Here is a 24599-nt window from a genome sequence, read left to right as displayed (position 1 = left end):
AAGTAGTGGGTTTGAAGTGCTGCTCTGCTTTGATACAGAGTTTGCAGGTTGCTCTGTTTGCTCACCGTGTACATAGCGTGCAAAATGCACGCGAGTTTCTATAGGCGGTTTTAACACCGTTTGCATTCCCCCAAACAGCACAAGTCGCATCAGCGCTGCAAGGCTGCAATGTCTTGTGCAAAGTTTGCGCCAAGTACATGCAGCGTGCACGGGGGCTTCGTGCAGAGGGAAATTGCTGCAATAAAAGGTGGGGTAGGTGTAGTGCACCAACTAGTCTGCACTACTAACTGTTGGTGTGATGTGAGCGTGAAAAAGCTCGCTCACTTTCAAAGGTCTTAGAGTATTAGCTGCTAGCGTACTTCCAGATTTAGCAAATTGCCTGGTGGTAAAATAGGTACTCGATGGCTTTCGGTTTAAGATCTTTGGCAAACCTTAACTTCTGTTTACTTTCAAAATACTACCTTCCGCCAAACTAGAAGTTTTTTGTAGTTGTGTGGAAAAGTCAGGAGGACGTTTCAGGTCAGCGGGACTTGAAGAGCATGTCAAACCTGTAAACAATACAGAAAGTCAGACTGGGCTGGGAATTTTAGGGAAAAAAAAAATCTTTAACATATTTGATGAGATTTTTTTTCTGTTCATTAGAATGTGCTACTGGGTTCTTTAAGCAACACCTTCTCAATGAATGGAACTTGCCTGAAGAAGCTTTTATATAAAAATTAGCAAAACTTGGATTAAAAAATCTGAGCTTACAATAGGGCAGGAGGCTACAGGTATTGTTTGAAAACTTCTACCAGAACTTTGTGATTTTTAAACCGTCTTTGCTCATACAGGTATCGGTCTCCAGCTTTCCATGTCCAGTCTTGGTATGATGAAGTTAAAGACTACACGTACCCGTATCCTCATGAGTGCAACCCGTGGTGCCCAGATAAATGCACTGGCTCTATGTGCACGCATTACACCCAGGTAAAGGAGACGAAGGGCTTTTGTACCTGTACTCTCTGCATCCCTCCCGTGTCCCAGTTGTCGCTGCGACGCGTGCCCACCGTGGGCTAGTTTGCTTATTTCCGATAACCGCGTCGCACTTGCAGATAGTCTGGGCCACGACGAACAAGATCGGCTGTGCTGTGAACGTCTGCAAGCAGATGAACGTCTGGGGAGAAATCTGGGAGAACGCCGTCTACCTGGTCTGCAACTACTCGCCGAAGTAAGGCAGATGAGCTGGGCTCTCTCCAGCTTTCCTAAAACTGGCAGGTTGCTTAACTAGCCCGGGATCTGGGGAAGAGATTTCAGGCAGTCTAGACTGGTGGTTGTGGCTTTAAATTTTCTCTTTAGACGGCAGCACAGAGCTGGTTCAAGACTTCTGAGCATTGCCTGGAAAACTGAATGAGGGGCTGGGGCCAGGCTGGAGCTTTGATGTTCCTGCCATGGGAAGGAGGAGCAGGAGATGGCCAGGACGGAGCTGGTGCGTGCTGCCAAGCCAGGCTTGCTCGCGCTCTGCTGCTGGGAGGGGATGGGGTGGTGATTAACGCCGCTCCAGCAGCAGCCTCCGTACCCAGCCAGGTAGGCTGTGGTATCGTGACACATTTTTACCACCCCTCCCTGCAAAATCTGCTGGTTTAAAGACACTGCTGCTTCGGGCAAAGCCAGCCCTGCAGCGGTCGCTGGTGGAAGCGAAGCGAGCTGGGGCCCGCTGCAAGGAGCTGTGAACAGAGAAATACCAGACCTGAGGAGCTGCCTGTGACTTAAAAAAAAAAAGGGGAAAAAAAAAAGGGGAAAAAAAAAAAAAGGAAAAGAAAGAAAAAAAAAAAAGAGTGAAATAACAAAATCTTGACTGATGCCATTTACCCAACGGTTTGATTAAATTTCAAAATGAAAATCACATTTCTTGACTACTACATCCAGGAGAAGTTTCCTCCCTGGCAATGGCAATTAATATTTTCTGTTTTAACGGCTAATAGGAGAATCATTCCCACTCCAAGTCCTTGGCGATTTAAATCTTAGCAACCAAACGAAATAGGGAAATCGCTGTATACAAATGGAGTGGCTTGGAGGGCAGCTGACTTCTGGAGATCTTAGGGCAGAATAACGCAGCGAAATAAGATGTGCGGGTACGGAGCCGGCAGCTCATAGCATGATCCAGGCGGAGCCTCATGGGTGGGTTGTCTAAGCCCCTCTCCCCACGCTGGTTACGGAGCACATCGTGCTTTGTGGTTTGGTGGGATTTAATAACCTGCCCCTCATATGGGATCGCGCCGTCTCCCGTGGAGCTCCCGCAGCAGGCTGGGCTATTCGCACATCATCCATTCAGGGCTGATGGATGGAAAAATACTCTATTTCTGCAGTTTCTGCTTAATCTTTTCTCTCTGGCATCAGTGCGCATTGTCCTCATCTAGCCTTATAGGTGGAGACAGCTGAAAGAGCAATAACCGAAGGGTTCGGAGCCGTGGGCTGAACTCCGGCTCCTTCAACCTTCTCAGCCCCTAAAGTCTGTAGTACAGAGTGCCAAAAAGGGCTTTTTTTTTTTTTTTTTTTTCTGGGTAGTTTCTTGAGGAAAACGCAGTAATCCATTGATTTGTTTCTGTTTACATAAGATCGCAGTATTTATACTGGAGTTTAATGTGAAAGTGATATTGCACGCAATTTATTTAAGCAAAACCCTAAAAATGTCATCTTGGAGGTGAAATGAGGAGGAACGTTTTTCTTACAAGGCTTTCCTAGGCTGGTTGTTTAGTCTTTGCTTAGTTGCTCTGGGCCAGGATGATGTTCCTGCCGCCTCAGAGGCAAAACTGGGGACTTGAGGAGGTCAGGTTGGGCGAGGAGAGAGTGCAAAGTGCTGCTCTGCTTCCCAGATGGTCTGGCGTGAGGGTCCGTGTATTTCTGGTGGTTTTCTGTTGGGAAACGGTTCCAGACGGGAAATGGAGCCGCTTTTAAAAATGGTAAGAGCTGCGCTCCAGCCTGTCCCGTGCAGCTGCCCCGGGGGGTGTTCCAGAAAATGGGGGGAGATTTGTGGTTCTGAATGAACAAGAGAGGTGAAGGCAAGTGTCAGGCAAATGGAGGCAGCAGGCAGGCAGGGAAGAGCGGGGACAGGCCATCTTTTCACCCTTTACAGCCCCCTATCTAAGGATGAGCACAGCAGAAACACCATTTTCCCCAGGTGGTTTTGGGGGCTTGGATGGGTATTTGGGTGTCTGACGGGTGTGCGTCGCTCCTGCGCTTGCAGGGGCAACTGGATCGGAGAAGCCCCGTACAGGACCGGCCGCCCCTGCTCCGAGTGCCCGCCGAGCTACGGAGGAGGCTGCCAGAACAACCTCTGCTACAAAGGTACGTGGTGGGGGGCTTGGGGCACCCTCCGGGGTGGGGAAAAGGCCGGAGCAAGCTTATGCCTGGAAACTTTTAATTAGAAGCAGCCGTAGCTTTATGCACCTTTGAATTAGCCATCCTTAATATTTCAACATTGTGACACGTGGTAAATCGGTGGCTGCTGCTGAAACCGAAAAGCCCTGAACTGCTTAAAATCTGGAGCTCGGATGAGGGGAAGCTGCTCTGAGTTTACATGGGTTTGGCTCGGGAGCTCCAGCGGGATTTTGAGCGCTGGCAGGAGCGATCCCGTCCTCGCAGGGTTTGTTTGGGAAGGGAATGTTCTCCGGCACTTACCGGAGGCGATGTGGGTGGGCAAAGGTTGGCCGCCTGCCCCGCTCCTTCAGGGGCTGGGGACGGAGCGTTTCCCTCTCTCCCCACCTTGGTTTTCACGGCGGCAAAATGAATATAGCGATTCGTGTCTCTTGGAGGAGAGGAGGGGAGCGTGGATGGTTTTTTCTGGGGGAAAAAAAAAATCTAAAAAATATTCTTCGCACTGAAATCTCCAGTGAAGCAGCGCTATCCCCACAGCACGCAGGATTTTCTGGAGTCATGCATTGAGGGCATTTTTCTTCTCCCATGTGTTTTGCTTCACAGAGAACTGGGCTTTTAGAAGCAGGCAGGCTCCCTGGAGACTTGCCCAAAGCAGAGGCTCATTTTGCTGCAACGTTGCATTTATCATTTTTTAGCCTGCGGGGTTTGGAGGAAGGTCCCTGGGGTGCAGACGGGATGCAGCAGGGAGAGGGGAGGGGATGCCCGGGTGGTAGAAAGCTCTCTGGAAGCCACCACCCGTCATCCCTTTGTTTGCATCGTTCCTCTCCTCATTGCTGGGGACGAGGGCGGCGCAGGGTTTCGGGTAGGACCGGCCAAGCGGAATGAATTTTGCTGGCACCGTTTCCCAAATCCCTTTGCCCGACTGCAATAGCGGGCGGCTGCTTCTCTGGCGGAGGCAAAGCGAGGAATAAACGTGCCGCAGGTGCTACAGCCGGGCCCGTGCTTTACCGGAGCATCGGCTGAAGCTGTGCTCGTGGGCTGGTTTGAAGAAGCAAACCGGGTGGGGAAAATACTAGGGCTCTCTTTTTGCATGACTTGGAGCAAATTTGTGTTTTCCTCCAGAGAGAAAGAGCCGTATGGGAGACAGAAGAAGAAATATCAGCACTTTTTTCACTAATTAGTGAGGATCATTTCAAATGTTTATTGTAAGATGCTCTAAATGCCGCTTTGGGTACAGATATCCCCTCCAGTGCTGTACCTGCCCTGGCACCAGCCCTGCGCTGCCTTTAAATGGCATTTTTGAGTTTCCAACCATTTAAAAGCAGATCCTCATCACACCGAACCATCTCCCTCAAAACACGAACCCGTCTGACTGCCCCGTCTATGCGAACAAGCTGTAATTATTTTTAATCCCCTCTTCTAACAAGATTACCGTTACGAAGATCCCGTCATCTCTGAGGCAGACGAAACTAACGAAGTGGAGATTTCACAGGCCACGGACCAAAAGCCGATGTGGTTCTACCCTCCGGAGAGCAAGCCCGACAAACCCAGCAAGCCCAAGAAGACCATCCCAGACACCTACATGAGTAAGACGGCCTCTTTCTTTTTCAGCTCCTATAAGTTTTAAAGTACCTTTATGGGAAAAGGTGTGGAAAGCGATGAGGATGCTCAGTAGAAAAATAACTGGGAGGATGTTTGAGTGGAGGGGGAGGTAATCTGTGTGAAAATTCTCTGTTAATTATAGCAGAAGCCTGGGAGAAGTGGGGAGCAAAGCTTTCGAAAGCCACTCGTGCCTTCTGCATGTCAGTCTGCAATAGTTATTTGTTCTTTTAAGCCATCTTAAGGAAGTATCAACGAACCAAATGTCCCCCCGACCACTAATCAATTTAGGAAATACTGGGTTTATTTCCCATTTAAAATACTCCACACGCAGCAGTTACCTCCTTTGCAGCTTTTCTGGATTTTTTTTTTCCTTTGTTTCCTTTTTATTTCTTGCTTGGGAAGATTTCTGCAGTTATTTGTGGAGCTGGTAGTACTTCCTCAGTTGTTTTCTAATCGCCGTTAATTAAAAGAGACTTATTGTGAAAGCAAGGCGAGGCAAGCCGATGCATCCTTTTCAAGTTTATCTGCCAGCATCTCGAGAGTCTGTAATTAAATGGAGAATGAGAGCTCTGGCTGCAGACCTCGGGCTGTAAATCAAAGCCTTTAGCTGTCAGACGCTTCTTCCTTGCTAATATTTCCAAAGACACCTGTCTCAGGTGAACAGCTAAAGAGGCATGAACTTCTCCAGGCTGGGTTCATCTGTGATAAGATTTTATCTCGCTGCGCCAAAGACCTCCAGGAAAGATGCATGGTGGTTGCTCATCTCTGTAGTTTGAGAGCAGGCTGTGGCAGTCTCTTTAATTTTTAAAATATTTATTTATTTTCTTCTTTTCTTCTCCCCAGCACAAGTCATTACCTGTGAAACCAAGATGAGAGACAAATGCAGAGGCTCAACGTGCAACAGGTAGTGTTTTACTGATACCTCTTGGAGCGCTGCGGGGAAAAAGTGGCCTAAAAATTGTCTGGTTCTCGCAAACATAGGATAGGCTATACTTTGTATTTTTTTGTGACTATCTAGGTAGATCTCTTTTTTTAAAAAAAAAAACTTAATTTCTCTTAAGACAAAGCCTTCAGCCAAGCCTAGCAATAAGGTCACTCAGTTTATTCTATTCAGCCACGATGACCCACAGTTTCAGGTGTCCAAAATAATTTAATAAATTTTGGCAGAGTAATTTTTGAGCCTTTTTCCTGCATTCCACCACTGTCCAAGCCAGACCAATAATTCATGGCTTGTCCCCTCCCAGCCAGTCAAGAACTTCTGGTTAAGGTTTCTGCAAAGAACGGGACAGTTTATCACTTGGAGAAAACCCAAATCCACAGAATCTAAATATTGGTCAGGCTTTTAAGGAGGGTGGAGAAACTGTTTTAAAAAGTAGCTATTTTGCAATCTTGTTTTTAAATGGAAGAGTTACGTGAAATGAATGGAATGACTATTAAATGAAATAGAGTCAAAGTCTGTTTTTCTTGAATTGTTTTTTTGCCACCCTCAAAGATATATATCTTCACTAGGTATTTGTGCCCAGCTGGCTGCTTGTACAGTAAGGGAAAGATCTTTGGAACATTTTATTATGAGAGTGTAAGTACCTTTTAATAGCTCATAGATGTAATTTGTGGGGAGTTAGAGGTAATAACAGAAATGGGAAAAGCCAACAATTCTAGTGTAATTTGGCTGTTGGTATTCTCCAGTTGTGGTGCTGTAAAACGGTGCTAATAAAGATTATCTGTATTTTCCTCATCTTAGTGATGAAAAAAGAAGCAGTCTGGAAAGGCAGAGTGATTCCAGACTTGATTTTGTCATGAATGCCCTTAATGTGCAATGAAACCCATGGAAAGTGAGCGATGGGGATCAACAGACAGTTCTTACAATGATCTCTTCTTTAGTGTGGGCAGCTGCCATGCTGAACAGAAACTTTATACGAAAACCACTGTTCAATATTGTAACTAAATAATATTTTGGGCTGATTTTCTGAATCTTGAATTAGCAAGATAGTTTATAACTAAAGCATGGCACAATTTTCCTATCAAAACTACTTCTGGGGTGAAGAAAGGTTGAAGATAAAAGGGGTTTTGTGTAAAACCATGTTTGCTTTCCCCGTGCTCACCGTTGGTGCATGACTGCATCGCCCATGGTACGCTTTTCCCTGCAGCTTCCGTGATTGCAGACAGCCGCCTCCTCCGAGCGGTTTCAGCAGAAGTATTTTGGGTTTGAATATTTCGTTGAGAACTGGAAATATTTCATACTGGCCGTTGATTTCCAATGCTGCTTTTCTTCTAAATTGTATCTAAATGTACGGTCTTGTTATTTAAAAAAAGCTTGCCATTCAACCAGGCAGTGCTTAAAATAATAATAATAATAAGAGAATAAGGCTGTGTAAGAGTAAGATTTAACAACCAGATTCCAAAGGAGTGTACTCAGCTTATTTTCCATTTGGCGCTTTGGTGGTGGTTTCATTTCTCCTTCATTTTTTGCACAGCGGCTGGTCAGCGTTGCTCCGTGAATGAGATTTATTTCACATCCTATTTGTGTTTGTTCTCTTGTCAGTCATCGAGCATATGTCGTGCTGCAATTCATTACGGCATCCTGGACAATAAAGGAGGACTGGTTGATATCACGAGGAAGGGGAGGACACCGGCTTTTGTGAAGTCTACCAGGAATGGCGTGGAGTCTTTTAGGTGCTATTTTCATTAATAAGTTTTTGTATCTACTATAAATATAAGCAGATGTTCCGTCATCTTTGTTACTTGTATGTAGACGTAGTGATTCAAGTAATTCTTTTCAATTATCGTTTTTCAATAAATGTTTTTGTTTGCTTGTTTTGCAGGAAAAGTAAACCTTCAAATGCATTCATGGTTTCCAAAGTCACAAGTAAGTTTTGAAAGTTGAGAAGAAGCCGTTGTTGCTCGAGTTTTAGGGGATACTTGAAAACATCATTCCTTACAGTGGGCTTTTTCATTTTAAGAGGTCATGTCAAATGGTTCAGTACCACAACTACACCCTAGAGTGGTGATCCATCACCCACCACAGGCAATTCCACCATCAACCACCTCATTTTTCTGAGGGATCTAAGAGGACGGTAGAGAAAAGGGTGATAACGAGCCATTTCCAGCAGCATCTCCTGGTGATGGATCATGGTCAGGTCCAAACTTCAGGTGCAGTGTCACAAGCTGCTGACAGTAAAGTGATGGAAGATGAGCCGTCCTTCTGTGAAAGTCTCAGTCTAGTGTGAAGGCTGTATAAAAGCTGAAAAAAGAATAGCACCTAATATAATAGCACAATAGTATAATAAAACACATAATACATACAGAATTAGTTTATAAGAGTGAGCCATCATATTTATGATAAGCATATAAATAAATACTATGGACTTCTACTTTTTAAACAATTCCCACTTTCTGAGTATCTTTAAATGATTCCTCCCTCTCCATATAATCACCATTTTGACTAGATCCACTCGAGCCACTTTCAGGGAAAGCTACAGACGTCAGGTTATTTGGACTCTACGTCTGGAGTTGTAGCAAAAATACACCGTCTCGTGGGTCAGCTGCTTTTCTCTTTGGAAAGCTGTGACCTTTTTCAGGCCAGTTTGTAGTATGGCAGCAGGATTTCTGCCGGGGAGCTGCTCAGCCCTCTCCTGGGTGCGTGCCGCTAGTAAAGGAGCGAGCAGCTTTCCTCCTGGTGCCTTCAGCTGGACACGGCTCTCGCCAGATGCCCTGCGTGATGGTGACTTGTGTTTTCTGCAGCTGCCCGACCTATTAGCACTAGTAATTTGCCTTTCCGTATTTATTTCCGCAGCACAGACGCTGGATTGCTATACTACAGTAGCTGAGCTGTGCCAGTTCAAAAAGCCGGCGACCCATTGCCCAAGGTAACGCAAGCCCAAGTACTTAGGTTCAGCTTAAACCCGCTCTGCTCTGAGGAGGGACAGCTCAATGGAGGATGCTGAGATCCCCAGATCTGAGGGCTAGCGGGAATGGAGCTGGTTTTACCAGGTGAACTGGAGGGGAGGGGGTTGGGAATGGTGTGTTTCCTCCTGCCACCACGCTCTTCTCGGCACCGCGATAGAAAATTCACGTTAAGTTTTCGGACCGTTTCAGTAAAGTGCGAGTCAGGCTGCGCAATCCCATTTCAGCACACCCCTATGTACGAGTGTGCAACTTTGCACTCCGTCTTTATTCTCCTGCACTTGCTGGGTTTGGATGCGGTTTTCCTTTCCACCTTAAAACACGGACAAAGTTTGTTCTGGAAAGCTGCTTTGTGCAGGTGCAAGTCACGGCAGGGCGGGGGGGCACAAACACGTGCAAATAATTATGTGCACAGCATCGTGCAAAAATATAGGTACTCTCCTTTGAAAATGTCATAAAAGACTGATCCCTCTTTTAGTGGTCTAAACCCCTCTATTTGCAGTTCTGCTGTAACTACCAAAAGTCATCTGAGGGGAAGAAATAATTAAATTCACTGTTGCCACCTGCAGACCAGATGCAGGCACTTGAAATCTCCCAAGAATGCAGCTTGCTTTCCTGTCGAGCCTTGATATAGAGAATAAATATGAATAAATTGTTTTCTAGGATTTATTGTCCAGCCCACTGTAAAGACGAGCCATCGTACTGGGCACCGGTGTTTGGCACAAATGTTTATGCAGATGTGAGTACGCTCCTTTCCCTGATCACCCCGTGTATCGCGACATCCGTGTCGCGGAGCCGGGGTCCTACTCTGCGATTTAGGGAAGAGAGTCCAACTCTCCGCGATCGTTGCAATGTGGGGATGGGTAAATGGGGGGGGTGAAGAAAGAAGCAGCACCAACAGTTACGACACCGGGCTGGGGTCAAAACGGGTTTGGGGAGCCCTTCTACTCTCCGGCACTGACTTATTGTTATGGACTTGGGCAGGTCGCTTAACTGCCCCGTGCCGTATGGGCTGTGGCTGTGAAACCGTGGCAGTGCTTGTCCGCCTTTGCAAAGTGTTTTGGGATCTACGGATGAGCACCAAAGGGCTTTGGTTATATACTATCACGCGATACAGCTGGCAAAAATAGGCCTTCTCCCCCCCTCCCCTGTCGCCCTCTTTCTGGAGCCCAGCAGGGGTTTTGAGCGCTTGGGATGCAGCGCAGAGCAGTGGAAAGAAAGCATGCGAGTTGGTTTTACTGGTTTGTTTTTCTAAACTCTGCTGATGGGGATAAGCAGAGACTTGATGCTAAAACTAGGCAAAGAGTCATTTTTTTGAAATCTCTTAATATTAGGCCTCTAAAAACTGGTTTTCAACATTTTTCCATTTGCGGGTGCCTCTTTTTTTTCTTTCTTTTTTTTTTTGCTTTTTTTTTTTTTTCCCCTATTGGAGGTTGTGTTTAGAAATGCCAGCTCGCTGGCTGGTGTGCAGCCTGTAGGAACGTGCTTGCTGAAGGCCTGGGGGAAGCAGTCGGCAGATTGTGGACCCCCAGCTCGGGGTCACGGAGGAGCTTTGGAGAGTCTTGAGGAAAAAAAAAAAAAATCCTTCAGAAATCATACAATAATTTGGGGCAAGCAATTGTGAAAGCAATTTAAAAAACTAAACAAAACAAACCTGTTTTTTTTTTTATTTTACTCCAGACCAATTTTTTTAAAGGCAGGGCTGCACAAACAGGTTAGCCTGGACTAGCTGACATGCAAATTCATCGGGCAGCTGCCACCCCGCGGTACCTGCCTCTGTGCGTGCTCCGACCTGCAGGAAATGGGAAATAGTTGTCTTTTTTTACCGAGGACGAAACTACCTCAGATTACCCCCGAACGGGGCCTGCGATAACAAGGGTATTAGGCGAGGACCAGCATCCCGAGCTGGCATTGTTTCCTGATTTGTACTGACGCAAAAGGATTAGTGTCCTATAATGAATCTCGAGCTCCATTTCCTACCCTACCCCCTGGGTATTGTTTCATAAACGGGGGCATGGACCGTGATTTGGGAGGAAAATAAAATAGAGGGGGGGGGGGAAAGTATTTTGCCACTTCCTAGAGGGTTTGGTTAACCTTTGTCTGGGCTACTGTACTAATAGCATGATGCAGGCGTAGTAAGGAAAGGATTTAGGGGTTTACGACTGGTAGCAAAGCAGGTGAAACCAGCTGGGAAAAAGGATTTGAGGCGGCTGTGGGACACGTTGCAAAGGGAGAGGTGCTGATGCTGAGAAATGCTCCGGCTGGAGAGCTGACAGGAGAAACACGCTTGTCGTGCAGGGAGAGTTTGGGCGAAGGCTTTTCCCGGGGAGCGCGGGCTGTGCAGGATGCTCTCCAGGAGGGGATGCTGTGAATTAACCCGAGCCCACGGCCCAGGAATGATTAAAGCAGGGAATAAACTGGATGAGACAAGTGCCAATCTTAAGGGAGGGCTCTTTGGCTTCTCGTCTTCATGGCCCTGGGGGGACATGTGCTCCAACTGTGTCTTCTTAAATAAGTTTTCTGAAAGAAAAAGAAGCATCTTGCCCTGTTTCCAGTCCGTACGCCCTGCAGAGTGCCCTCTGGCCTTTTAGCACCTCCTCCAAAACATCGATTTGCTCAATGCTCTGGCAGATAAGGAGCTGATAGTCCAAGCTGTGATGACAAAAATGCTTGGCTAGTTTGTGTAAGGACCCGACTCACGGTGCTTTTGGCCAGAGATAGCGTTCCCATTTGCGCGATCCCAGGAAGGCATGTGAAAATTTGTTTTGCCATGAAGAACAAAGCTGTGCCATGAAGAACTGGCAGTTTTTATGAGATAAGTCTCATAAGTTTTCAGGGGTGATAGGCACCACTATCTCAGTTTGTGTTAAGGGATTTTTATCCACTTTAAATGCATTCTGTTTGGGTTTTTTTTTTTTTTTTTACTCATCATTATAAAATTATCTTGGATTGCATGTTTATAAGATTATCCCCTGGGTACTCCTGGCAGCTTAAAGCACAAAGAGATATTGGCAGCTTTCACTTTAAAAAGCAACGCAGGAAATTGTTCATGGTGAAGGTAGTAAGACTGTGGAGCAGGGATGTAAAGGAGCCTTAAAATTTGGGGGGAATGAACAAAAAGCAAGAAAATATGCTACAGGGAAAGTTCCTGCCCAAATCCCAGGTCTTTCCACTGAATAGCATTACTTCTGGGTGAGAACAGACTTGCTGCCTGCATGCAGGGTTTGCAGATTGAAGCAGGACGTGGAGGTGCGGGGGGATGTATCTAGCATCCTTCCAGTGCCGAAATCAGCAGAGAGAAGCAGCTGGCTGGGGACAGAAAATTTTGTTGCCTCTTTTCCCTGGTGGCACATTGCAGCAAAGTTCTTTACGCTGCCGTGTGAATGGGGGGAGGAAACAAAAAAATAAATAAAAATTCTATGAACACATGATTGTGCCTAGGAAATAAAACTGAGTTCTTGCTAACGTGGGCAGGACCAGTTCTGGGGTGATGCTGGAGCTGTGTGAACACCCGAGGGGCTTTATCAAGGCTGTAAAAGAGCTTTTAAGTTTCCTGAGACACTGTCATATGTCATTCCGCCTGGCTCCTAGTGTGACGTAAGACTGCAAGGGAAACGCATCCCCATCCCTGCGCAGGAGCCCAGTCCAGCTAGGAGAGAAAACCGCTCTTGAGATAAGGTCTTTTATCCGCAGTTGTGTGGTAATTAGTTGGAGGAGGATGGATCACCTACATAACGAGGCAGGCATCACCGAAGCAAACCAAGTAGGGTGGCTCAGCTCTCAGGAGACAGGAACTTAATGATTAAACCTAAGCTGGGCACACTAATGAGGAAATTATGGGTGATTAAACTCATAGTCACAGAGCATTGCTAACAGTCCGCTATAAAAAGCATTGTCATTTGATGGTGTATGTCTCAGAGTCCCCTTCGTCAGGAAATGCTCTCGGAGCATCCCAAGGGGGTACACGATGGAAAGCTGGTGCGTTGTCCGTGGAGCTGTTGTACGTCTGAATTTGAGGGGAAGGCCTTAGTCTTGTAATGTCTCATCTTCCGAAAGCTCTGCAATCGGTTCATCAAAGCAGAGCCTGGCCTGGGATATGGGAGGGCTGTGATCCAACAGAGTGATAACGGGAGGTTTGGGGTAAGGCAATAAAAAGCCTGTTGGTCAAAGCTTTGAGCAAGCGTCAGAACAGCAAGTCCTGGAAAAAAACCAGGAATGCCTTGAAAAGAACATCGTTTAGGATGTCTCCCAGTGGAGAGTGTTGCAAATTGATTCAGGAAAGTTTAATTTTATGAGCCAATTTTAGATTTACAGATTTCCCACCGCATACTAGGGTGAATTCACAGCATATCTTCCAAGCACGGCATTCTCTTGCTCCCTTGACCATTTATAGAAGCAAAATACCAAATTGGCACTCAAAAGTCAGAGAGCTGCCAAGAGATAGGCCATCCAAAGTGATAAATATATAGGGGACAAGGCAAACCTGCCTTTTATGGCTGTGAGAACGAAACAGCACGATCCGTATCGTACGTACGCGACGGGAACGTTTGTCCTTGGCACTGGTTTTGTGATCAGGGAGTTTATGGGGTTGGGATTTTCACCTGCTGCCGTTCCCTGTGCAAAGCTGGTTTTCGCTTTTTGTTATTCCAGCTTGCTGTACGTAAATCCTCTAGAGGGTTGATGGCCAAGTTTATGCTATGCCTGAGCCTTCTTTGCTTTTACTCTCTTTTCTGGATGCTTGGGCAGCTTAGTCATCAGTTGTTAGTGTTTTGTGTTCCTCCAGCTCCTCTGACTCTGCACATCTCGGAGAGCAGGGGAACGGCGCGATGTGCAGTAGAGAAGCTTTAGTCTTTTCAGAAGTGTTAATGTCCCTCCGCACTTGGTGTTGTCTTATGGGGTAACGCCTGTCCAAAAGCTACACTGCTTAGTGGGTGCAGCCCTTCCGTTTTTCCTAGAAAGAAGGATTATTGGTGGTCATTTACCTTAATTCAGGAAAAGCTCCTGCTTTTCAAGCAACTGGGTGAATAAACTTTGCTGAGGTGGCTGGTCACTAGCAAAGTGTTTCGCCGCAGCGGTTTCTCTGGTGCAGACCCAAGAGGCACTGGCTGGAAAGTTGTCCTCGATTCAGCTTTGGCCCTGGATAATCTCCCAGGCGCAGCTCCACCGCAGGAGGGAGTGGTGGAAAGGCTGCTTGTTCTCCGCGGTGGTGGTGGATCTTCTTACAGCCAGGGCTTATGACATACCTGCAAGATCTGGTCCATGACATCTTTTATCCCTAGTCTGTCCATAAGACAGGCAGAATCGTTTCAAAGAATTTTCACTCCACTCTTCCTTTTTTCTTTCTTTTTTTTTCTTTCTTTCTTTCTTTCTTTCTATTATTCCCTGGTTTTCCTTGTTGCTGATGGAGACAGTAAATCTCCAGGTATAAAATATATAGGCAGTTTGTAAGTAAAAATAATTAAATATGTTTCAGAGCTCCAGTATCTGCAAAAGTGCAGTGCACGCAGGAGTCATTCCAGATGAAAGAGGTGGTTTTGTGGACGTGATGCCTGTAGAAAAGAAGAAAAGTTATGTTGGCTCCCTAAAGAACGGAGTCCAGTCCGAGAGGTGGGTTTTTTTTTCTTTGTACTTTCCTCTTATTCTTGATTGTGTGTTCAGTGGTACGTCAAAGTCAGCAGGTATCAGCCAGAAAGGCTGGTGGATTGGAAATATGTGACTTAACAGTGTCACCGTGAATTTTGAGACCCAAACAAATAGAGCGTGTTGTCCTGCTCTTACCTTCCACAAGTGAGTAGCTGCTTTCAGATCGGTGTGAAAGGTACAAACAGTGTTAAGCCTTGTTTTATTTTTACTGCAGTACGAGCCATGTTAATACTTTTTGTTGTGGGTGTTTAACACATTAGAAGATAAGCATTGGGTATTTCTGCAGCTTCCAGCCTGGGTCCTGCTTCGAGGCTTAGAACTGGGATTTACATTCAGTTCTGGGGTGTGGGATGCATTTGTATTTGTTAACTAATTTCCTCTGTTCTCTCTGAAAGAGCATGAGTAAATTAACCTCTTGAGAGATGGTCAAACAGTTTTTGAAGATGGATTTGCCACTCTTGTAATTTTTTTGTAGTTTCTTTTGGTCCAACCTTGCTGGTTTCAGGGTACAGTTGCAAACCAGTGCTTCCAAAATCCTGCACCTCGGGATGACTGCAACGATAGAGTCGCAGCTCATTCACTGCTTTCTAATTTGAAACTTCTGTTTCATTCTGTGACGTATTTTTTGAGATATTGGTGCAATGGTACTGATTCCTCAGAGCTATCTTTGCGAATACAGAATTTCCCACCGGTGTGGGGGTTTTGGTCACTACTCACACGGTTCTGTCCGCTCTATGTAGGTCCTCTTCTATAATTATCATAAGAAATCCAAACAAGTTTGCTATTTTTATTCTAATACTGGGTATCCCAGAATGCTGTAGAGCATCTCAGAAAAGAAACTAAGATGGGAAAGCTACAGGCATTAAATATGGGGTTCTTTAGTATAGATCCATCGCGGTCAGCATTCTGCAGTTGTGTGATTTTCAATCCGGTAGATTGGATTTAGGTGACAAACCTCCTGTTCATATGAGTTTTCTTCTATCTCTGTCTTGCTTTCACTTACCTCTTATGCTACCAGACAGCTTTTTACTTGGATGGCAAACTCTGTCCTAGCTAAGAATAAACTTTACCGCTAGCAGTGACATGCAATATGAGCACCAGGTGCTGATCTAGGAGGTGAGGGAAACCAAAGACGTTCTCGCAGCAGGGATGAGCGTGAAGGTTTGGAAAGTGTTATTTACACTCAGCAATAAGGAGCACCTTCATGCTGTGACATCCACTGGACACTGAAATAGCTTTGCAAAGATCAAGGTGAAAACCTTACCCTTGAGGACGCTGGAAGTAACCTTTGGTAAAGGTACATACCCAAACAGGTATGGGAAAAGGTTGCCTTTAGGATTTACTGAGTCTTTGCCCTTGTTGGAATGTGTATTTTGAGGGAATATGAAATTTTGCCTTTTTCCTGGGGTTCTGCAGCCCAGCAGTGCTGAAGAAATGACGGCTGGGAGCAGAAACAACCCCTTACCCCCATGCACACAGCCATGTCCAGCAGCTCAGAGTCGGAGCTGTTTGGGGCAGTGCTGCAGATTGAAAATGAATATCCGTATTTATTGTCATTTAACGTGAGCTGATCTGGCTGCTCCCGTTGCCAGCACCAGGAGATGGGCCAGAGAGGCCCTGGGAACCTGCCAGCCTATTTGACAACTGTTTTTAGGAAAACATGTTCCTCTCTATGCCTGAATCCCTGCATAAGGGAGCACAGTGTTCCTTGGGTAAAAGCTAGCACTGTAAGAGAGGCATTTGCTTCCCAGCTTCTTTTGTTGGCATTAGCACTGTAGATTTGGATTGAAAGCACAAAATAAAGGTGAACTTGTGGATTTGTGCCTCTTCTTTTTCATCCTTTATCTTTTTCCTGCTCCTGGTAGGGCCACATCAGCACAGAGCCAGCGTGCTGCAGCAGTGCACCCCAAAGAAATTCAGAGTTGCCTGTAGGTCTATCATGCCATGGGTCCTGCAGTGCCTGCATTTGGTTCATTACATGTTTTTTTCTTTTTTTTTTTTTGTTTTTTTTTCTCCAGCTTGAAGAATCCTTCAGATGGAAACGCTTTCCGAATTTTTGCTGTGAAGCAGTAAATTCCCAGGGAAGGTGCAGGTTTCTTTGGGAGAGCGCTCTGTTGATCTCCAGAGACAGGAAGGCTCCTCTGACGACATCAGCTCTGACCGTACCCTCCTTGCCAATCTCTTTCAGGGAATTAAAAAAAAAGGGGAGAAAAAAAAAAAAAAAAAAAGACACCAGGTTCCGACTCAGCTGTTTGCATCTCATCGCACCGGTTCAGCATTGTATCTTTTCGTTTCGTGTTTTTGTTTCTCTAGGGGCATTCAGCAATGATAAACTGTTCTAATTTTCAAATTACAAGAGAGGTGTGCTACACAGAACGGCAGTGGCTCAACGTACAGCAGATGTGGGGATCTCGGTCTGGCCCTGAATGGCATTTTTAGGGCATGAAGCATCTTCTGCGATGGGTGTGAGGACGTGCACTGCCGAGCGGACTCAGAATTGAGCGACTGTCCAGGCGCTGGACCCTTTGAAACGAGAAACTGTTTTAAAAGTTGCATCTTTTGGGGAGAGGCTGGGCTTTGATAGAGTGGTTTTGTGTATGTTTGATGTTTTCTGTGCAAAAGAAGAGAAAATTTGGTAATTTTCCCAACAAGGTGGCATGCATCAGCACTGCTGTGTAAGGCTGCTGGAGCATCGCACTAGGCTAAGTTGTACGATGGTGTCACGTTTGGGGAGAGGACGTTCTTGTCGGCTGGACATCAAGGTTTTTTGGGGACTGGAGTAGGGCGTGAAACGGTGGCAGAGATCCTCGCTGCAGAATATGAGGCCACCAGGTAATCAAAACAGCAGGTTTGGTGTTTGCTGGTCAAACATTTGCAGGTATTTTGCAAGTCTGGCGACCTATGAGAAGTCAGTGAATCGGGGCTCCTGTGCTGGCACATCTCATCCTATACTACACGCCATTTCAAATAAAATTTCAGTTAAATGCAGCGTATTGTTTTATACAGCAGTGCTGGTTGTTTTATCTGTAGTAGTTAAGTAGTGATAAAGTTAATCTTATTTCTGCTAGGAATGGTTGCATACGTAGGAAGCATGTTCACCTTCGTGAAGCTCTTTGTGGTATGTGCAGTTCTGAGACTTTAAAGATATGGCATAGATTGGGGTAGATGAATTTTTCCTGTTCAATTTGTGACACCAAAAGATCCTCACTTTCAGAGTAAATGCTGTACCCGTGAGCATTTGATATCCAGGATGGTTTGTTTTGCAAAACCCATAGGTGTTGTAATGATGTTGTTTAATATTTTTTTATTTATGTCTCAACATGCATCCAAATGCATTTCAAAGCCAAGAGAAGAGCCTAGCATGACCAGCTCTTTAAGGCAGGAGAGTATTCTCTGCTTTATTTCGGAAGTAAATTTTTAGAATTGGTCTAAAACACAAATCTGTTTGTCTTTTGATGCACACACATCCAGTAACCTCATTACTCATGAGACGGCAATGTAAACTTCAGTTCTTCAGCTCTTGTAAATGCATAGTCCTTCTGCTCAATAACTTGGTTGTAATATTGTACAACAAATGGGGAAATATTTCCCTCTATTTGGCAGATGTCTCATAGCAGCTCTTACACTCAGGCTATGTTTGGTCTAATCTAGACGGATATAAAAGCCATCTCTTCAAGCTGTTTCAAAACACAGACCAAAAATGTTTATATGATTATGCACTTCTTTAATTCTGTAAACACCATGAAATCAGCAAGGAAATTACTTTTATCACTCAGTTTGTCTCGCTGATGGGGTTTATTTCTCTGTGAAATCTGAATTTGGCGAGACCTTTTGTAAAATACGAAATAGGAGCTGCTTTGCAGGGTCTCTGAAAGTGCTGCACAGCAAACCTACCTTTGGGGTGGATAGAGAGAAATGACTCTACGTGTCGTTGTTGTTTATATAATATTGTCTTCCAAGGTGTACAGTATTTGCTTTAGATAGGAAAACTGAACTTTTTTTTTTTTTCTTACTGGGTAAATTGATGTTAAAAACAGCTGGAACAAATCTTAGAAAAGCTGCTGGTTGGAAGTGTTTGAGATCTTGGCAGTGAGATAAGGCTTCCCTGTTTCTGCCCACTGTGAATAATTATGCTATACATGGTCTGGTTCAAGCCCATTAAATACTGCAGCATGAATCTATGACCATCATGGGCCAAATAGTAGCCACAAGTGCTATTTATTGAATTGGAAAGTGTAAGAGATGCAATCAGGTACGGGGACTGCAAGAGCACATAAATCGCCTCAATGCTAACTTAGGATCCCACCTCTAATATGCTGTCCGTGATAATTACGTATGCTGTAAAATGATGGAAAGAAATGTGAGGGCTCTTGGAGAAAAGTTCAGGGGATTATGGTGAGCACGTAAAAATCCAAACAGCTTGGGATGTATCTACCTGACAAAAAAGGGGGCGAGGGAAGAATTATTATTCCAACAGAAATATCCTAAAATGCTTAATTCAAGTTACAATTGCGTATTTTTGTCTTCAGCCAACTGGTTTGGATTTTTAGAAACCGATGTTAATTTAAGACTGTATCTGTTTATTTTTATATTTGTTGTACAAAAGAGAAATTGTGACTTTACTACACAAATATTATTCGAGGTCCTGGGTGCTATTAATTTAAACATACCTCCACCAGATTTAGGGGCGATCAGGTCCTCCAAGGCGGTCATGATATATCAATTACTTGCATTCGTGTGTGCTAGCTATTCATATATAGGTGGGACAGTACCAGTTTTTAGCCAAATATTTCCTGATTTTATTTCTGATACCAAAACATTTCTCAGCCTAATATATTTCAATGCAGCTTAAAGATGCAGCATATCTTTACATCACCAGATATGTTCCTCCTTAGACCCCAGCTCAGCAGATTAGTAAGCACGTGCCAACTTGAAGCACCCGGGTGTACCCTTACTGGACCATCTGGTTAAAGCCCTGGCAAAGCCGATGCTGCCTGGTTGTTCTTTTCCAAAAAAATTTAGTTTTGAAACCAAAACTGCCAGCGCAGACGCTGCCGTTGCAAAGCATCCGGCTCAGCATCGCCAAATCTCCAGAAAACGCAACCGGAGCGAAAGCCGAAGCGCGGCGTTTCCCCAGCTGCCGGTGTGCTGTCAGGTCCGTGGGCTCCGCTCATGTCTTCATCTTAAGATGTTCAGCCAACAGCTGACCGCGGAGTCTCCAGTTGGTCGGTTGTGCAGTCTAAATATTTAGGGCCAGTTCATAGAGTTGCTTTTTTTTTTTTCTATGAAAAATGATGTATTTTACTTCCTATGTATAAAAGTTTCTTGTAAATTTTTGGTGTGCCTTTGCATGTTTTTCAAGGGGCCGCGTGTTTGTTTATAAACTACAATTTTTTTTTCTAAATACAGAATTGTAAAATATCTTCCTCCCCCCTTCCCTCCCCCAGTTTCTTTTAATTTCTGAATTATTTGTGAAATAAAACCTTCCCAGAATGAATGCTTCCCTTGTCTTTAATGCTCAGCCAGAGCTGGGGTTGTATTTAGAAGAGCTATTTGGGATAACTCTTGGGGACTAGAGTATCCCCTGGAGAGCCCAAGCGAGATCGGGATGTGCAGAGTCTGTTCCACAAACAAATAAATAAAACGGCCCAGTACCCAGGCATTAAAAGTCAACCTTTATCCCACCAAGAATAAGATGTATCCTTTCCTGAAACATCCTGAGAGTACGGGAAAATCAGTGCGTACGTCCCTGCAATATGAGGGATGAGGTAGGTTAACAGGTTGGGAAAAGCGTTTAATGAAGAGGTGCTGCAAATTACAACTGAGATTAACTCTTCCCCACCTGACCAGGCTGTTGTTAAATGTACCTTTATTTTTGGAAGGGAAAAATACAGATATGTTATTTTATTTTATTTTATTTTTTAATTCCTCTTGAAACTTTCTCCAAGCTCATACTTGCTGACAGCACCACAAATCAAACCAAATCATTTCATGGTAATTCAATACTGTTTTGGTTAAAGGAGCAACATGACAAGGAGGTTTCTAACTCAGACTTCAGGCAATGAGCACCATATGGCTTTTGACCAAAAATGCGGGCTGAGCCATGGGAGGGAGTCCTGATTGACAAGGCGGCCATGACGTTTTATGTTTTCCATTACATATACAAGAAGATAAACATAAAATACAGAGATGTTTGCATTACTTCAAGGCTGGCCTGATGCAGTTACGGTTGAACCCAAACCAAGGACTGACAAGATAACATTGTTATTGCGCTGCCAATGATTCCTGCAGAGGGAAAGATTCGTGGCTACCGAATGCCCTGCAGTTACAGACTGCCCATTTGGACTTGCTCATGCCCAGTTTGTGCTCGCTCTCCCCCGTTCTCACTGCTGCAAAAATATTTCCCTTGCTGAGAATACTGGGGAAGACTTTCACGAGCGGAGTTGAAAAGTAAGCAGAGAAGGGTATTCAGACTAATTCTCATGGTCATGCTGAGTCTGTTCAGACCATCTTATTGATTGCAACAGTTATTTGATTTCCTATTTGCTAGTGCTACTAAATGCTCCAAAATGCTATTGCAAAATTTAGGTCCTGCTTGGTCTAGGGAGAAAACCAGCGTAACCCTCAAAATTTCAGGCTGATACTCCCATTCTTTATGTTAGCTTCCATTCCTCTGGTGTTGTCTCTGGTTTTGCTAACAGATTTCTCCAGCTCCAGCCGTTTGCTTTGTCCCGTGCTTGCCAACAAACAAATGGTGTTACCATGAGTGCTGTGTGTAAGCAATGCTGCTGACAAAGCTGTGCCTTCTTTCTGTACAGCGGCTGTGCAAATCAGGTAAGTGAAGACTTGGAGCAAAACACAAAGAGGTAAGAGCAAATTTTAATTTTTTTTTTCTTTCCCAGCTGAGGGTGGGATTCAGGTTCATGTTTTAGTGGAGAGGACATAAAAACTGGAAGGTTGGATGAAAGTAGAGAGTAAATGAAAGAGAAACCTATGTGGACATGGGTAAGGGTAGCAGTCTACAAAAGGAGCGGATCCGACAACCCTGTTTTTCCACGTTGCCGGTAATCCTCTGGGATCAGCAAGATGCAGGGCTCTCCCTGCTCGCCGTTTCAGGAGAAATGTCTCGTTGCCTGTTGCTCTGCCTTCTGCTGCCTGCTCCTCACCCCGTGCTGAGCTCATCAGAGGCTATGTATAGCATGGGCATACCTTGGGATGGGTGTTCTTCCAAAAACCTGCATTCATTTATAGGATGCACCGGGGTGATGTTTTCAAAGTCATTTTGCAAACGACGGGGTTGGTTCTCATTTATACTAAGGACCTACTTTAAGGCACTTAGAAGACATTTCTGCCACTTTAGGGTGTGGACAGAGCAGTGTAAAGAAGCCTCAGTGTAAATAGAAACCACCCTTATATCTTGTTGACAGTGGTTAAAATAGGGTTATGGAGTTAAATCAACAGACAAGGTCTCCCTTATGCAGCGCTCTTCTCTGCTGTGTTTGCTCCTCGCCATGTGAGCAGGCCAGGGCTATATGCAGTTTCCCTCATCGTCCGCTGCGTAGCCGAGCACATCGTAGCGCTATTAAGTGTCAAACTGAATATAAGGCTATTTATAGGGGGCTAAAAGTCAGGAGGCTCAGGTGGAATGTTATAGCTGAAAGCTGAGGGAGATGGGAGCACGGGCTTGTAAAATATATTCAGTGTTTAAGAACGCCTTACAAGTAAGTGCTGCTTGTCACAGGCTTGGGGCTCCTCTGGGTTGGGGGTTGTGGGCAACCATGACCCCGAGAGAGGACCTGCCAACACATACGCTGTCCTGAGAAGTGCTTGACGCTGATCCACAAGTTTTTATTTCAGTAGCTGTTTCAAGGCTTGTTTCTGCACGTCGGTCTTTTACGCTCGTGGAAGCTAAGAAAATACCATCTATGAACTATGCCAAGGGGCCAGAGGACAAGCTTGTCAGAAACAAATCTTAAAAGCAGCCTGGTTTCCTTCTCTGCCAGCTTACCAAGCCTTGTGAGTAGGAAAAAAAGAAAAAAGAATAAAACCTGATACAGCTTGACTGTAGGAGGGTTTTTGATACCATCTCACTTGACATGCTTGTAATCAAAATACTGTTTAGATGAATGCAAGGGGGGTCCAAAACTGGATCAGTAACTGTCTCCACCTGGAGAGTAACTCTCAATGGTTCACAACTAATATCTGTTTTGTTTCATCTGTTTAAATCTAATAATTTCATTAATAATCTAAGTGGTGGAATAAAGAACGTGCTTATGAAATCTGCACAGGGATGGATGGCGCAGAGCTGAGAAGGACCAAGAGTGTGCTGAAAGGTAAGGCCAGAAAACAAAAATCACTCTAAAAGTTGGAGAAACAGGCTGCAAAAATAAGCCAGCACTCAGAAGGGAGGAATACAAGGAATAATAAAATATGGAGGCCAACTGAGATAAAAAAGTCAAAAGCATCACATTATTGCCAAGGAGATAAATGTCATCTCAGATGTGCAAAGAGGGGACGCAGTCTGCAAGACGCGTGAGAAACCTTTCAGCCTTGCTTCCTCCTGTTAAGGTCTCTAGTGCAGTGTGATGTCTGGGTTTGTAGAATACAGCCCCAAACGTATGCAACCGACTCTGGGAAGCCCAGGAGGAAGCAAAGAGAGTGACCTGAGAGCTAAAATGATCCTGGAGAAAGGAGGAAGGATCGCAGGGGATAACAAAGGAGAGGAGGAGAACGCTTGAAGTGTGTAAAAGGACCGTAAGGGGAGAGAGGGCATTGGTTCTTCGTGCCCAAAGGGGCCCCACTGAGACGTAAATTGGCTTAAAATGTAGTAGGAGGCATTGAGGCTGAGCGTTAGGAAAGGCTCTGGCTGGAAAAGATACTCTGCGTGGTCTTTTCAGGCCATCGTTCAAGTTTTAAGAAAATGCTGGATGGCAGCTACTAAGGATGAGATAGCCACTGCTAATCCTGCTTTGCGTGGAGAATGGACTAGAAAACGTCCTGATGGCCCTCCCAATTTCTGTAATTTTCAAGGCTAAAGGAAATATTAAATCATATAGGAAGAGTTATCATCTATTTGGACCAGGATGGTGCAAAATCATGGACTGGTATTGTCCCATGGGTGATACAGATGATGACCTTCTAGTGGAAGTGACCTAGGTAAAGGTATGCTCAGCATCACGCCAGTATGGATTGGGATAACAAAAACTAGTCACTGCTCTCCTGTTGTTCAGATTTATTTTTTTTTTCCCTGCAGGTCTTTTGGGAGACAAAGGAGTCTCGTGGGGTCCTGAGGTGGGTTTGCAGATGGACCCGTGGACTTCCTGCTACGTCTGAGGTAAAGTACGAGGGACAAACCTAGAAAAACGCTGATCTGAGATGCTGACAAGGGGCGATTTAGGGCATCCCTGTAGGGATGTCATTGAGCGGAGTAATACAAACTGAGTGTTGGCTGTCGGAGGGCGGCATGGACTGCTGAAATGCAGAGGCGGCATCTCGTACCAGTGCCAGGCATGTAGCACCATCTGAGGACAGGCTTTTGGTGGGAAGATGGAGACCATGGAAATTTTGTCATCTGCAGAGTCATGAAAGAATCTCAGGCGTCTGAGGGCAGCCGGCCAGCTCAGCAGGCTGTGTTCGCCTTTCCAAATACACAAGTGAAGTCAAGCTGTCTTAAACCGTTACAGCAGAATAGACGCATGGAGCTAAGTAGCCTACAGCTGGTCAATGCTTTTCTGGAGAACAGCTTCTTTATCAGAAAACAATGATTTTTGTAAATCCAAAGCACAAAATTGGAATTTGTTTCGATATCAACCATTTTTAACAAGAGCAATAAAATTATGAAAACACTCGAGCTTTGGTGAGCTCAAAACTCTCTAGTCTAGACCAAGAAAAGGACTTTTAAAAGCTAACCCTAGTTGATATTGTGGACAGCTCAGGATGCAGTTCCAGAAAACGCCTGTGATCCTCTTTTGAGGAGAGTTACTGGAAAAGTGGTCAAGCCCCGATCCCTCTGCCACGTTCACACCACGGCACAGCGGTGAGGGCTCGGTGTGGAGGGGGTCCCCGGGCCCCCCCCTCGGGTGTCCTGCGCTGACGCAGGA

The 24599-nt window shown here is 45.1% G+C and overlaps 1 protein-coding gene across 2 annotated transcripts in view; it reads left to right on the top strand.

The window, feature by feature from the left end:
* Positions 1 to 19992, top strand: part of CRISPLD2 (cysteine rich secretory protein LCCL domain containing 2) — a 34456-nt gene extending 14464 nt beyond the window's left edge. For both annotated transcript variants that reach the window (XM_054840558.1, XM_054840559.1), the window contains 12 exons: positions 831 to 963; positions 1089 to 1204; positions 3221 to 3321; positions 4779 to 4937; positions 5797 to 5857; positions 6463 to 6529; positions 7496 to 7626; positions 7776 to 7819; positions 8747 to 8819; positions 9520 to 9595; positions 14330 to 14463; positions 16518 to 19992. In XM_054840558.1, coding sequence (XP_054696533.1) covers positions 831 to 963; positions 1089 to 1204; positions 3221 to 3321; positions 4779 to 4937; positions 5797 to 5857; positions 6463 to 6529; positions 7496 to 7626; positions 7776 to 7819; positions 8747 to 8819; positions 9520 to 9595; positions 14330 to 14463; positions 16518 to 16572 — 1150 coding nt within the window. In that variant the 3' untranslated portion in view covers positions 16573 to 19992. The remainder of the gene's footprint in view (positions 1 to 830; positions 964 to 1088; positions 1205 to 3220; positions 3322 to 4778; positions 4938 to 5796; positions 5858 to 6462; positions 6530 to 7495; positions 7627 to 7775; positions 7820 to 8746; positions 8820 to 9519; positions 9596 to 14329; positions 14464 to 16517) is intronic.
* The last annotated feature ends 4607 nt before the right edge of the window (positions 19993 to 24599 follow it).

Source organism: Grus americana, chromosome 13, assembly GCF_028858705.1.
Source record: "Grus americana isolate bGruAme1 chromosome 13, bGruAme1.mat, whole genome shotgun sequence".
In the NCBI taxonomy this organism is placed as follows: domain Eukaryota; kingdom Metazoa; phylum Chordata; class Aves; order Gruiformes; family Gruidae; genus Grus; species Grus americana.
The sequence above is the reverse complement of the archived record's forward strand: the minus strand, read 5'-3'. Positions and strand labels throughout refer to the sequence as shown.